This window comes from Gavia stellata, chromosome 6 (assembly GCF_030936135.1).
Source record: "Gavia stellata isolate bGavSte3 chromosome 6, bGavSte3.hap2, whole genome shotgun sequence".
Taxonomy (NCBI): domain Eukaryota; kingdom Metazoa; phylum Chordata; class Aves; order Gaviiformes; family Gaviidae; genus Gavia; species Gavia stellata.
Window position 1 is genome coordinate 539,679 of NC_082599.1, and position 13,896 is coordinate 553,574.

The following is a 13,896-nucleotide window of genomic DNA, read 5'->3' on the forward strand; positions in this document are numbered from 1 at the left end:
GATTTTGGGGTGATCATGAGGGTTTGGGGTTTTTTTATTATTTTTTCCATTCCGTAGATCAGGAGACTCTGTACTGGAGAGTCCTAGCGGATATTGTTCCCGGGATGAGGTGTCTTCTACAGAGAAACAGTGTTGGTGCTTCCAGCATCCCTGGGCACCAGCTACTTTGATAACTGGGTTTTCTTCGGGAAAGCTGGAAGCTCGCTGCGGGAAGGTCTCCCCGCGCCCAGCTGGCCCTCGGGGCAGCTCCCCCCATACCTGGCTCTGGTAACAAAGGGCTTTGCCGTGTCCCCCGTAAACGGGGGGGGCGGTGTTGTCGGGGAAAGCCAACGATGGCACGCAGGGATCGTTTACCGACTGCAGCGTCACTGTCCATCTTTGATCCCCTTCGGGATTATTTGACTGATCTTGATAGTTCTTGTGTAACGGCGGTTGCTTTGTACCGCGGCTGCTGTAGGGTCGGAGGTGCGCGCCTCCGCCTGTTGCAGCTGCCTGGGGGAGATGTGGGATCCGCGAGGGCCCCTGAGAACGCCAACCGGCACGCAGGCACGAGGGTCATGTGCTGGAGAGGGTCTGTGCGTCATCCGCTGTCTCAGAGTAAACAGGGGCGTCTCCTTTCCGAGGCAGGCCCTGACGCTGTCGCCCTGGTCCGTCCTGCGCAGGATGCGAGCCTGCCTCTGCGTCTCCTGCTCCTCCCTGAGCTCAGCAGCCTGGCCTGCCCTGTTCCACCGCCCGCCCGGAGACGGATTTCTCCTCCCGGCCAGCGCCGCTGCAGGCACCAGCCTGCTGAAGGTCTGATTTTTCAGCATATTAGAAAATCGGAGGAAATGTCCTTTCCAGACCTCAACCCCATCACCTGGAAGACCCTCAGGTCCTTCTGGGTGACAAACACTCTGCAAAATGGCTGTGCGGACACCTCGCTCCACGCATACCAGGCTATGCCTTTGGGCAAGCCACGTCCAGCCTCTCCTTTTCCTTCAGCGCTCGGTTCACAGTGAAGTAATTGCTGTAATTTTTAGCACAAAGAAAGCGTAGACCCAGAAATCTGTCTTTAAGGGTATTAAGAAGAGGATGATGGACACTCTTCAGTGTCCTAAACTCCCCCGGCCCTTCCAGCTCTGGTTTCATTCCAGAAATGTAATTGGGAAAACGTCCTCCAGCCTCATGAATTCATTCCGAACGGCAAAGAAAGAAGAAAGTGACTTTGGGACTTTTCATGATTCTTTGAGTCATGAAGCACAAACGAGCGTTCACGTCCGAGTGAGCCCCGCTTCACGGTCCCGTGCTCCCCATCCCTCGCCGGCCCCTCCGCGTGTGACCGGCTCTTGGCCTGGTTACCGACGGCCAAACCACGTGTACTCCCAGCACGTTGCGGCACAACTAGGGCATCCCAAAAAAGCCACCTGGGGCCGCGGCGTGTGTCGCGTTCGGAGGTGGCACAGAAACCGGCGAGAGGGGATGTGTCTGTGGAATAACCGGCATAAATCACCGGCAGCCCCCCCCGAGCGCTGGCCTGGAAATGCGCCTGCCGTGCCGCTGTGGTGCTGAGCACCGGCTTCTCCTGATCCGACTGCCCCAGTTCCTCCTGAAGCGTTCTCGCCCTGCCTAACAGCTCCGGAGCAGGGGGTCACAAGCAGATGGGGAGACATGAGGCTGCCTGCAAAACCGAGGGGGGTTTGCTCCTTCTCGATGACATCATACAAGTGCGAACGCTTGCAATATGTCTCTTTATGCTTGATGCAATCCTTCTGGCTACTGGGTCTTAAATTCCTCGTACCTGGAGTGCGCTGAAGCAGCCCGCGTGCTAGAAACTGAGAAAAATAAAAATCCCCAATTCACGCCGTCGGGATGCCGGCGTGGAGAAGCGCAGAGGTCGACACGGGCGGTGCAGGTCGCGGCTGGAGGAACAGGGTTTCCAGGCCGTAGCACATCTGTCGGCACCCAGGAAGGTCCCGTTCCCCCGGGAGCGGAGCGCGGGCTGGCTGGTGTGAAGTAGGGCAGCATATGGACCACGGACCCGCCCTGGGAAGGAGGGGAGCCGGAGCGGTGCGGCACGTGGGGGCGGTGCGGCGTGCTGCCGTCCCACGCCAGCACGGCTGTTACAACCAGCGCCCCACCGTCCGACGATCGACGGGGGCTCTGGACCCCCACGGGGCCGCGCGCTCTGCGTGGTTACAGGATGACGGTTGTCACAGGGCATCTTCTCCGGTTGTCTCTGGAAGGGGCTGTCTGTCTCCCGGCTCTCTCTAAGCGCCCGTCAGCGGGCGAGGAGGTTTCAGGGGGGGCACTGGGGGTCAGTGTCCGGTGGGGTCCCCGCTCCACCCGCTGCTGCCCACCCAGTGCCCTCCCCTGGCTGCGGGTGCCTGGAGGGACCGCCACGCTCTGCGGGGCCGTGTCCCGCGGGTCCCTTCATCCAGTGCTGGCGGGTGTTTGCGGTGGGCTTGACCCTCTGGCCTCGGGAGATGCTCCTCTGCTCCAGCAGCACAGGACGGGGGCTCGTCTGCGGTGGCCCCCGACTGAGGGCCCCCCCGCCTGTCCGTCTGTCCGTGGCCTGGACAGTGTGTCCAGCCCTGCCACGCTGCTCTGGGGGTCCCAGGCACCGTGGGGTGGGGGGCCCTGCCCAGGACCCCCATGGCAGAGGCAGACAGTGCCATGTGTAGGTAGCGCCTGGCACAGGGCACCACGGCACAGGGTCCCCCCAGTCCCCCCGGGACTCGCCGCGGTTGGAAGAGCCGGGTGAGAGGGGCCCCGGCCACCCTGGGAGCTGGGTGGGTGGACGGACCCGGTGGGGGCCGGTGCGGAGGGTCCCTGTGTCACTGCGGAGGCAGCGGGGAGGGAGCTGGGGGGGACCAGCCCTGGGCGAGGGCCATCCCCTCTCCCAGGGGCCAGTGGGGGTCTGCAGCGGCCGCGGCGGGTGGCCGGTGCGCTCTGGGGGTTGCTCCAGCTCTGGTGGGTCCCAGGTTGTGCAGCGCCAGGCGCTGGGTGGGCGCACCGGGGTGGGGATTGCTCACACGTTAACGACAGCGGCGGACGTTTGGCACCTCAAAGAGGTTTTCCAGCCGTCCGAGAAATTTCCGTTCTCTTTCGCAGAAAAAGATAAAGAAAAAGGCCTTTTCTGCGTTTTCAGCATTTCTGGCAGCGTCACAGCTCCCACAGGCATCGCTTCCTGTGCGTGTCCCGCGCCCGCAACAGCCCCCCACCGCTGCGGGCGGGGGGGGGGCAGAGGGACAGTGGGATGTGACACGGGGACCACATCCCTCCTCCTGCCCTGGGAAGGTGGCCTGGACTGCCGGCAGCACCGGCAAGAGCCGTGTGCCAGCCCCTGCGGCTGCATGTGGGATGGGACAGAGAGGGCACGCTCTGGGGCAGTGGTTCCCGGCCCAGGGACATGGGATGTGCTGGGGCAGTGGTTCCCAGCCTATGGATGTGGGATGCGCTGGGGCAGTGGTTCCCAGCCCAGGGACACGGGATGTGCTGGGGCAGTGGTTCCCAGCCTATGGATGTGGGATGCGCTGGGGCAGTGGTTCCCAGCCCAGGGACACGGGATGTGCTGGGGCAGTGGTTCCGAGCCTACGGATGCGGGATGTGCTGGGGCAGTGGTTCCGAGCCTACGGATGCGGGATGTGCCAGGGCAGTGGTTCCCAGCCTACGGATGCAGGATGCGCCGGGGTAGTGGTTCCCAGCCCAGGGACATGGGATGCGCTGGGGCAGTGGTTCCTGGCCCACGGATGTGGGATGTGCCGGGGCAATGGTTCCTGGCCCATGGATGTGGGATGCGCCGGGGCAGTGGTTCCCGGCCCAGGACATATCCCGGTGCCCTGTGCCAGCAGGTCTGGGGGCCGCAGCGTGCGGAGGGCAGCTCTTGGCTCCCTGTGCCAGGAAAATCCTTCACTTGGCACCTCCCGCGCCGCGCCGAGGGGAGGTGATCTCCGCAGCACCGGGGGTGTTGGCGGCTTCCCCATCTGCTGGGCTCCTCTCTGGCTTCTCTCCACCCTGGGGACTTTGCGGCGGTCCTGGTGCCCGGACGAGCGCTGCCGGCTCCCTGCCTGCAGCTCGGCAGCACCATGCCCTGCCCGGCTCTGCCCGCCGGGCCCTGGGCACCGGGATCCTCCACCTGCAGCTCTCCGGGAAAAACCTCCCTTCATCCCAGGCTGCCAGCGCTGGCCTCGCAGCTACGAGCTCTGCGGCAGCCCTGGGCCCCCCGCGGCCGGGCTGCCGGGGCTCCCCTCGCTCCGGCCACAGGAGACTGGTGCCGGTGCTGGCATTTTCGGGGCTGTTCTGGGTGGGGGCGAGGAGCGTGGAGCACAGCACGGGGAAGGGGTACCTGTCTGCGTAACCCGCCGTCGGGGAGAGCCCAGAGGGCTTTTCTTGAAGGAGGACGGTGCAAGCGTTGGTGTGCGACGGCTGTCCCGGCACCTCGAGCCCTTCGCCCAGCCGGGAGAGGCAGGAGCGGCAGCAGCCGAGAGCCGCCCGCGGCTCTGGGCGAAGGAGGGATGGGTTTGTAACGGGGGGCAGAGGCTGAGCCCGGCCGGTTCTCCCTCCTGGGGACCGGGGACGGCTGCCCGGCACGCTCCCGGGGCACCGGTGCTTGCGGGGGCCCCGAGGCCGGCACAGGGCAGGGCTCCTGCTGTCCCCGTGCCGCAGGGGACCCCGCAGGTTCCGTTTTATTTCCACCAACCTTCGATTTACGATTTCAGGGATTAGTTTCCACCTGCGCAGCAGCAAGCCGTCTGCGAAGCTTGTTCCTTCCCTGCCTGCAGCAAGAGAGAAGCCTTGGGGTTTGTCCCGCCGGCGCGAGTTATCGCCGGGGTTTGCCCTTGCCGGCTGGCCGGAGCCCGGTGAGTGCCGGGGGAGAGCCGGGCCGGCTCCTGTCCCTCCTGCGGGGTGGCTGGAGACTTCCCGGGCTCTGCCCTGCGTCCCTGCAGCCGGCGGGTCCGTCACCCTGCGGGACGCGTGGCAGCGGCGTGGGCCCCCTCTCCCCGCACCGTGGGTGCTCGGGGTCTCCCGCAGCACCCGCCTCCCCCGGGGCTCCCACCTCCTGAGCCCCTTTGCTCCTTTCTCCCACCCACTCCTGCTCCGGAGACGCGAAACTCCCGATAAAAGTCTCTCAAGACACGCGTTTCTCGCAGATTCTGCCTGGAGCCCCGTGCCCCCACTCCAGCCCTCGCTCTCGGCTGTCCCCGCCGTCCCCCACGGCTGCTGGGGTGTTTGCCCGCTCCCCTGTGCAAGCGTTGCAGGTTTTTCGCTTCTGCGTAGCTCTCCTCGCTTCCCCAGGGCCGCTGGGCTCATTAATTTCCCTCTCATCACGGCTCCGAGTACCTCCCAGGCAACGCTTTCGGATGCTTGACCTACATGCAGAAGATGATTTATTTTCCTGTTCGATGCCAGCCCGAACGGCAGCGTCCCTCCTCGGGGAAGCGTGCGGATCCTGGGGCCATTCCCTTGGGTGCGTCCCTTTCCGCCCTGCCCAGCACCCAGCTCCGCACCCTGGTTGCTGCGGGTCCTGGGGCTGCCAGCGGCCATTCCCCGGGAGGGGACAGGGGACGCCGGGCACCGTCTCTGCCAGCGCCGAGGTGCTGGGGGACGCGGCGGGTGCTGTGCTCCCCTCGCTGCCTGCTCCGGCCCGTTGCAGCGTTGCTGGTGGTCTCAGGAGAGGGACGAGGCTCGGTCCCTCTCCTGGGTCTTGGCTCACCCTCGAGGCGCAGTCCCCGGCGGTGGGTACGGTGCTGCCAAACCCAAGGCTTGCCGCATCCCAGCCAGAGCGGGACTGCCCGTGGGCTCAGGGGTGCTGGGGGTTGCCCCTTGGCAAGGGGTGAAGGATGGGGGGGGTCTGGCCGGCCCCACAGAGGGGCCTTGTGCCAGGGCAGGGGGTCTGTGGGGCCGGGCAGGGTCCCGCTCAGCGCCAGGGCGGGGGGTCAGGGCATTGGGGTACCAGGGCTGCGCCGCGCATGGCACCGCTGGGCACCAGAGCTGGCAGGGGCTGCTGGAGCGGGACCCCCCCGCTTGTGGGACAGACATCGCTGCCAGGGCTGGGGGTGCGGGGGGGGTCCCGGGGGGGTGAGGGCAGCAGGCCGGGGCTGAGCCAGGCTGGGGCGCAGCGCTGCGCCCCGGGGTGCCCCTTCCCCAGCACCCACCACTGCTGCGCCCTGGGGTGCCCCTTCCCCAGCACCCACTGCCACTGCACCCCGGGGTGCCCCTTCCCCAGCACCCATGTCTGCTGCGCCCCGGGGTGCCCCTTCCCCAGCACCCACCGCTGCTGCACCCCGGGGTGCCCCTTCCCCAGCACCCACCACTGCACCCCGGGGTGCCCCTTCCCCAGCACCCACCACTGCTGTGCCCTGGGGTGCCCCTTCCCCAGCACCCACTGCCACTGCACCCCAGGGTGCCCCTTCCCCAGCACCCACTGCCACTGCACCCCAGGGTGCCCCTTCCCCAGCACCCACCACTGCTGTGCCCTGGGGTGCCCCTTCCCCAGCACCCACTGCCACTGCACCCCGGGGTGCCCCTTCCCCAGCACCCACCACCACTGCTGTGCCCCGGGGTGCCCCCCAGCACCCACCCCGGGGTGCCCCTTCCCCAGCACCCACCACTGCTGCGCCCCGGGGTGCCCCTTCCCCAGCACCCACCACCACTGCTGCGCCCCGGGGTGCCCCTTCCCCAGCACCCACTGCCGCTGCACCCCGGGGTGCCCCCCAGCACCCCCCGGCCGCGGCTGGGGGTGCTCCCCCACCCCCCGGGGCCACCCTCACCCCAGCCCGGCGCTGCCCTGCGGCCCTGCCCCCCCCGGTAACGGCCCCCCCGGTAACGGCCCCCCCCAGCGCTGCCACCCCCCCCCCGCCCCCCCCCGGCGCCTCCTGCTGCGGCGGCGGTGAAGATGGCTGCGGGCGCCGCACCGCAGGTAGGGCCGGGCCGGGGGGGGGGGGGAGCGGCCCCGGGGGGGGCAGCGGCGGCCCCGGGGCCGTGTCCGGGCCCCGCTCGGGGCGGGGGGAGGCGGCTCGGCGCACTCTCTTTGCCCGGTGCCCGGTGGCCGGTGGCCGGTGGCCGGTGGCCCGGGGGGGGCGGGCTGAGCCGGTCCGGCGGGGGCTGTTTTCCAGGAGCCGGTGACCTTCGAGGAGGTGGCCGTCTGCTTCTCGGCGGGGGAGTGGAGGGCGCTGGCGGGGTGGCAGAGGGGGCTCTACACGGAGGTGATGATGGAGAACTACCAGCTGGTCACCTCCATGGGTAAGAGGGACCCAGCCCGGCCCAGCCCAGCCCTCTCCTGGCCCATTCCCCCCCATCCCCATCCCCATCCCCATCCCCATCCCCATCCCCATCCCATTGCCTGGTTCCATCACATCCCCATCCTGCCCCTTCCCCTCCCCTCCCATCCCCATCCCCATCCCCATCCCATTGCCTGATTCCATCACATCCCGATCCTGCCCCCTCCCCTCCCATCCCATCCACATCCTGTCCCATCCCATCCCATCCCATCCCATCCCTGTCTTGTCCCATTCTGCCCCCCCATCCCCATCCCATTGCCCGGTCCCATCCCATCCTTGTCCTGTCCCATCCCCTCCCATCCCATCCCACCCCCATCCCATCCCCGTCCTGTCCCATCCCATCCCATCCTGTCCCATCCTATCCCCATCTCATCCCCATCCCCCCCGTCCCATCCCATCTCATCCCCATCCCATCCCTGTCCCATCCCATCCCATCCCATCCCATCCCATCCCTGTGTTGTCCCATTCCCCCCCGCCATCCCCATCCCCATCCCCATCCCATTGCCTGGTTCCATCCCATCCCTGTCCCATCCCATCCCATCCCATCCCATCCCATCCCATCCCATCCCATCCCATCCCATCCCATCCACTTCCTGTCCCATCCCATCCCACCCCATCCCTGTCTTGTCCCATTCTGCCTCCCCCATCCCATCCCATCCCATCCCGTCCCATCCCCTCCCATCCCATCCCAACCCCATCCCCATCCCATCCCTGTCCCGTCCCGTCCCGTCCCATCCCATCCCATCCCATCCCATCCCATCCCATCCCATCCCATCCCATCCCATCCTGTCCCCTCCCACCCCATCTCATCCCCATCCCATCCCCGTCCCATCCCATCCCATCCCATCCCATCCCATCCCATCCCGTCCCATCCCATCCCATCCCATCCCATCCCATCCCGTCCCATCCCATCCCATCACCAGGCAGATGTTGTGTGCCGCACATCCAGCCCCCCCCTGCCCCCCCCTCCGCTTCTGGCCCCACTTTGGGGGCTGCTCTTAAACAGCCCCTCCCGGAGCCGGGATTGCGGGAAGGAGCCGGAGGCCAGCGGGGACGGAGCAGGGCGGGTGGCGGTGGCCGGGAGGACGAGGGGTGGCAGGGACGCGGCGAGGGGGGCCGGGTGCTGCAGGGGCTGCCCCACGGCTCTCCATGCTCTCCCCCCATGCCGAGCATGAGGCACCCCGGGCTCTCCCCAGAGCGCCGGCGCAGGACGGTGCCGGGGGAGAGGCTGGCACTAGCGGTGCCGCCGCCCGTGGGGGCTGCAGGGGCATCCGGCTGCTGCGTCGGGGGCCGCGGGGTGGAGGGGGACCCCCGCTCCCACTGGGGATGTCGGAGCGGTACGGCTGCGGTGGCAGGGTCTCCGCAACCCCTGCCTGCACCGAGCTGCCCTTCTCTCCCCGGCGCAGGCTCGGCCGGCCCCAAGCCGGAGGTGATCCTGAAGCTGGAGCGAGGGGAAGAGCCGCACCGGGGGGACCCCCCGGCCGCGCCCGCGGGAGGGAGCCTGCAAGCCCCCGGCACAGGTGAGCGGCACACCGGCCCCCGCTGCCCACCCTGCCTCTGCCCCGGTCGGGGCTGGCGGCGGCCGGCCGACGTCTCTGCCCGTGCCGCGTTCGCCGTGCGGCAGGGCCGAGCTGCCCCTTTCTGCCTGCTGGGCCGGTCTCTCCGGCGTGGCTGGGGTGGCAGCGGGGGCCGGCTGCTCCACGAGCCGAGCTGGGAGCCGAGCCAAGACCTCGCCGGCGAGGAGCCGGGGTGCCGAGCGGCAGTCGCGGCGCAGGATCTGGCCAGAGGCAGTGGTCAGGGACAGGCGCACCTCGTGATCGCCCGGCGAGGCCGTAGTGCCGAGGCAGGTCCGCAGCCAGGGCAGGAGGGCAGCGAGCCGGCGGGTCCAGGTGGGGTTGGCGCGAAGCCGGAGCAGGCGTGGGGGAGCAGGGGCGCATCCGCGGCACCTCGGCTCTGAGCAGATCCCGAGGGAGAGGAGGGGAGGTCCTGCCTGCCAGGTCTCGCAGCCGCGCTTATCGGCGCAGGAGCCGACCTTGTCCTTGGCCAGCGAGGGGGATGTGTGCCGGGCCTGAATCTGCCGCCCCGGTGGCTCCGGTGTGGGAGGGAGGTCACCCACGGCGCTGGGGGTCTCGTGCAGAGCCGTGCCCGGCTCGGCAGAGGCGTGAGCAGCACTCAGGCCGTGCCCGAGAGCGCTCCGGGAGAGGGGGCGAGGGCAGTGAGGCTCCGTGCCTGCCCCGGAGCCCAACCAGGGACGTCTCTTGCAGGGGACCCCCCTGGGCGCCAGCTCTCCGGCTGCGCCGCCACCACCGCCACCGCTTCCAAGAGGAAGGAGCTCTCCTTGGCCGACCGGGTGAGGCTGCTGCAGGCGCTGGAGTCGCCCTCCGCCTCCCTCTCCAGCGTGGCCAAGCTCTTCGGCATCTCCAAGAGCCAGGCGGGAAGGATCGGCCGGCGCCGGGAGCAGATCCTGGCCGACTGGCGCACCAACGCCAACCCGCTGCGCAAGCGCAAGCGGGAGGGCAAAGGTGGGGAGGTGGAGGACGCGCTCTTCGCCTGGTTCCAGCAGGCGCTGGCCCGCGGCGAGCGCCTCTCGGGACCCATCCTGAAGGCCAAGGCGCAGGAGCTGGCCCTGAGCTCGGGCCGGGACTTCGAGGCCACCGACGGCTGGCTGTGCCGGTGGAAGACCCGCCACAACATCGTCTTCAAGCGGCACCAGGGCGGGAAGGCGGACGCGGACGTTGGCAGCGCCCAGAGCTGGGTGAGCGAGGTGCTGCCCGCCCTCCTGGACGGCTACGGTGCCCAGGACATCTTCAGCGCGGAAGAGACGGGGCTGCTGTACCGTGGCTACCCGGAGCGGGCGCAGGTCCCCGGGGACCCCCAGGGGCTGGGCGGCAAGAGGGCCAGGCACCGGGTCTCCGTCCTCTGCTGCACCAACCACACCGGCACGGAGAAGCGGCGTTTGCTGGTGGTGGGCAGGAGCCGGCGGCCGCGCTGCCTGCCTAAGGACCCGCGCGTGCTGCCGGTCACCTACGCCAGCTCGGCCAACGCGTTGGTGACGGCACGCGTTTTCCAGGAGTGGATCCTGCGGTGGGACCAGGAGCTTTGCCGCCACCGCCGCAGGGTTGTGCTCTTTGTGGGCCGCAGCAGCGCCCACCCCCCCGAGCTGAGGACCAAGCTGCGCAACATCAGGCTGGTTTTCTTCCCCCCCGACACCTCCAGCATCACCCAGCCCATGGGCGTGGGCATCATCCGCAACCTGAAGGGCCACTACCGGGCGCTGGTGCTGGCCAGGGCGGCGCAGGACCCGGCGCTGGCCCGGGCGGGGCGGGCGGCCGAGATTGCCGGCCAGGTGACGCTGCTGGATGCCATCTACCTCCTGCACAAGGCCTGGAGGTTGGTGCAGCCGGCCACGGTGCAGAGCTGCTTCTGGAAAGCCGGCTTCCACCTGGTGCCGCTGGAGCGGCGGGAGGCCGACCGGCTGCCGCTGGCGGACGTGCCGCGGCCGCCCTTCATCAGCGAGCGGGACTTCCTGGCCTTCGTCGGCATGGACGCGGCGGAGCCGGCCGTGGGCGAGGCGGCAGGCGAGGATTGCTCGCTGGTGCAGCAGGGCCGGTGGGACGCCGGGGCTGCGGGCGGGGAGGAGGAGGAGGAGGGTGAGCCGGAGGCCGGGAGCGCCGTCACAGCCGCCGAGGCGCTGGCCGGGCTGTCCACAGCCATGAAGTGGTGCCAGCTCCGGGGGCTGGTCTACCACTGGGAGTGGCTGCTGGAGATGGAGGGCACCCTGCGGATGGCCGTCGTGGCCGAGGCCACCCGGGGCGCGCTCCCGGCACGCACCGGCTACGCGCCCGGCACCGCGCCGTAGGCGGGAGGTCGGCGCATGCCAGGGCCGTGGTGGCCTTGCCTAGAGTGGGAGGGACAGAGGGTGCCGGATGGATCCTGCAGCACCTCCCTGGGAGCAGCGCCTTGCTGCGGCCCCCTCGCCCTGCCCTCGGCCCTTAGGGGCTCGCGGTGTTTGTGGGTCAGGGCTGACGGTGAGCGACCGCAGCGAAGGGGAGGGCAGCGGGAGGCAGGGGGGCTGCAGGGAGCAAGGATGCTTGGGGGGGGCTGCGCCGTGCCCCCGCCGGGAGCCGCTCCGGGCCTTGCCCTGGGACACCCCCTTGCAAAGGATGCTCTCCCGGGCTGCGTCCCCGGCACGCCGTCATTCCCGCACCGGTCCCGTCGATCCCGAGGGAGTCACCGCTCTCCGGCCTGGGTTCGCAGCTGAACTCGGCGTGCTCCCCCGGAGACAGCCGTTGGAAAAGCTTGGGCGAGGCTGTTGCGGGAGATCCGTGGGGCAAAGCAGGGCTCCCCTCTCTTCCCCGGCGTCCCAGCAGGGAGGGGGCCGGCAGCCGCTCCAGGTCCCACGCAGCCGAGGGGGCCCCGGGCACCTCCAGGCTCTGCCGCCGGGGTGGGACGAGGCGGCTCCGTGGGTCCCAGCGTGGCAGCCCCTGGTCCCCGGGGCTCTGAGCCCCTCTCCCGGCGGGGCTGCTGCGGCTCCTGGGGCAAGGGGGACAGTCCTGTCCTCTGCCACCCCTATGCCAGGGGTCTCGCCGGGGCACCAGCCCCGCAGTCCTCTGCCCCTGGCGCAGGCGAGGTACCCGTGCTCCGTCAGATCTGCTCCCGGCACGAGAGATTCCCAAAGCAGTGCACCGCTGGCGAAATCCAGGCCGTGCTGAGCACCCGGGGCATCCGCGGGGCCCTGGGAGTTTTCGGGCTTCCCTGTGATCCAGGCGCTGTCGTGTGCGTCCTGGGGACGTGGGTTTGGCTGTGTTTACCCTCCCTCTGTCCCGACCCCCCGGCAGTAAAGGAGGTGCCCGTCGCATGCCCTGTGGTCCCGTGCCGTTCCGGGCTGGCAGCGTGACCCCGTGGGACCGGGATGTTCCCTTGGGGTGGTCGCAGATCCCTCCCCCCAGGTCTGCTGGGTGCAGTGGGTGAGCCATGGGGTGAGCCGTGGGGTGAGCCGTGGGGTGAGCCGTGGGGTGAGCCGTGGGGTGCCGGCTGCCTCCTCCGGCACCAGGGCCATTCCCTCTCACCGGAGTCTGTCCCTGCGCTGTGGGGACGGTGCCGGGGGTGGCACAGGGGGGTCCTGCCCCGAGCCCAGCCCACCCCGAGCGGGGTGTCCTTAGGGAATTACCCCGGTCCCTCGAGCCCTCCCCGGTGCTGGCGCGTTCAGGCGTGGTGACACCGGTGCAGTGGGAGATGTTCCCGCCGGTGCCTGAGCCGCACCGCCTCAGTGTGACAGAGGAGCCGGGATGGGCCGGAGCTCGAGCTGCGGAGAGGAGTGGGAGGTGGTGGTGGGGTTCACCTGCGCCGAACGCAGGCACCTGCGCCGAAGCTCTCGGGGGCTCCGATGCGCTCCGGTGAGGACAAGGTGAGAGGAAGCAGCCACAACTGGGGGGGACTGGAGGAGCCAGAGATGTCTCCCGGCTGGAGCAGGAGGGGAGCTGCGTGCCACGGACCCCCCGGAACGCGGGGCAGACCCCTGCCAGGTCGCTCCAGCGTGGATGGGGAAGGCCGGGGCTGCCTGGACACTGGGGATTCCCGAAGCCCCGGCGGAAGCCCGGCACGCGAAGCCCTCCTGACCCCGCGGCACCGGCTGCCCAGCCGACGCGGGGGGCTGCCCCACGCTGCAGCGAACGGGTTGTGGCACTCCAGTCCCAGGGTAGGGTGGGGATTCGGGGGGACCCCATCCTGTCCTTGCCCAGCACCTCCCGGCTCCTTAGCACGGCTTTCCACACCGGAGCACCGGCCTTTGCCCACCCCTCAGCCCTCGGGCCCCGCAGGCGGCACCGTCCCTTGCCTTGAGGTGGCACGGGTCGCTGGTTCTCCCGGGACGTGCCGGTGGATGCTCATTCCCTCCCGGGACGTGCCGGTGGATGCGCATTCCCGGCACGACCTGCCTGGCACAGATCCTGGCTGCCAACGGTGCGGCTGGGCAGGGTTCTCCCCCGAGAGCGCTGGAGAGGGGGTCCCTCCTTGGGGCCGGTGCGCCCACTGCGGGGGCAGAGGAGCAGGGGCCAAACCTCGCTCTGTCCGGAGAAGTTCCCACCTGCGTTTCCCCTGGATTCCCCCTTCGGAGCCCTGGCACATGAAGTCACCCCCTCCCCGGCTCCTCTTCCCAGAGGATCCCCGGGCCGGGACTGACAGCGAAACACCCACGGGGCCGGAGCCGGGTCGGACACCGGCGGCAGGAGACCCCGCGGGAGCCAGCGTGGTTCGGTGCACGGGGCCCAGGGATGCGGGGGGACCCCGGGGGGGAAGGAGGCAAGGGCTTGGGCCGGAGAGCGGCCTCGAGGGCCGCGCCACCACGGCGCAGCAGCCAGCGCGTGCCGGGAGCGACGGCGGAGCCTCCCCTGCCGCGGGGACCCGCTGCAACCCCAGTGCCTGCGGGCAGCACCCCCCTTCTCCTGGGGGACGGCGCGGGGGGCACCTTCATCCGCACCCAGACCGTGCCGACCTCCCACCGCGCCCACGGGTCTGGGGGGGCCCCGACGAAACGCGGGTGAGAGCGTTGCGGAGGGCGGGAGAGGGGCCGGGGACACTGACCCCTGCCCCGAGCCGTGGCACGGGGGGGTCTGGCTGGGCGCGGATCGGTCCCCTC

The 13,896-nt window shown here is 69.6% G+C and overlaps 1 protein-coding gene across 1 annotated transcript; it reads left to right on the top strand.

Moving 5' to 3' along the window:
- The first annotated feature begins 6,874 nt into the window (after nt 1-6,874).
- Nucleotides 6,875-11,118, top strand: LOC132317200 (tigger transposable element-derived protein 3-like). Its single transcript, XM_059818734.1, has 4 exons — nt 6,875-6,898; nt 7,095-7,221; nt 8,666-8,779; nt 9,524-11,118. The coding sequence occupies exons 1-4, from the start codon at nt 6,875-6,877 to the stop codon at nt 11,116-11,118; spliced, it is 1,860 nt and encodes a 619-aa protein (XP_059674717.1).
- Nucleotides 11,119-13,896: the final 2,778 nt, after the last annotated feature.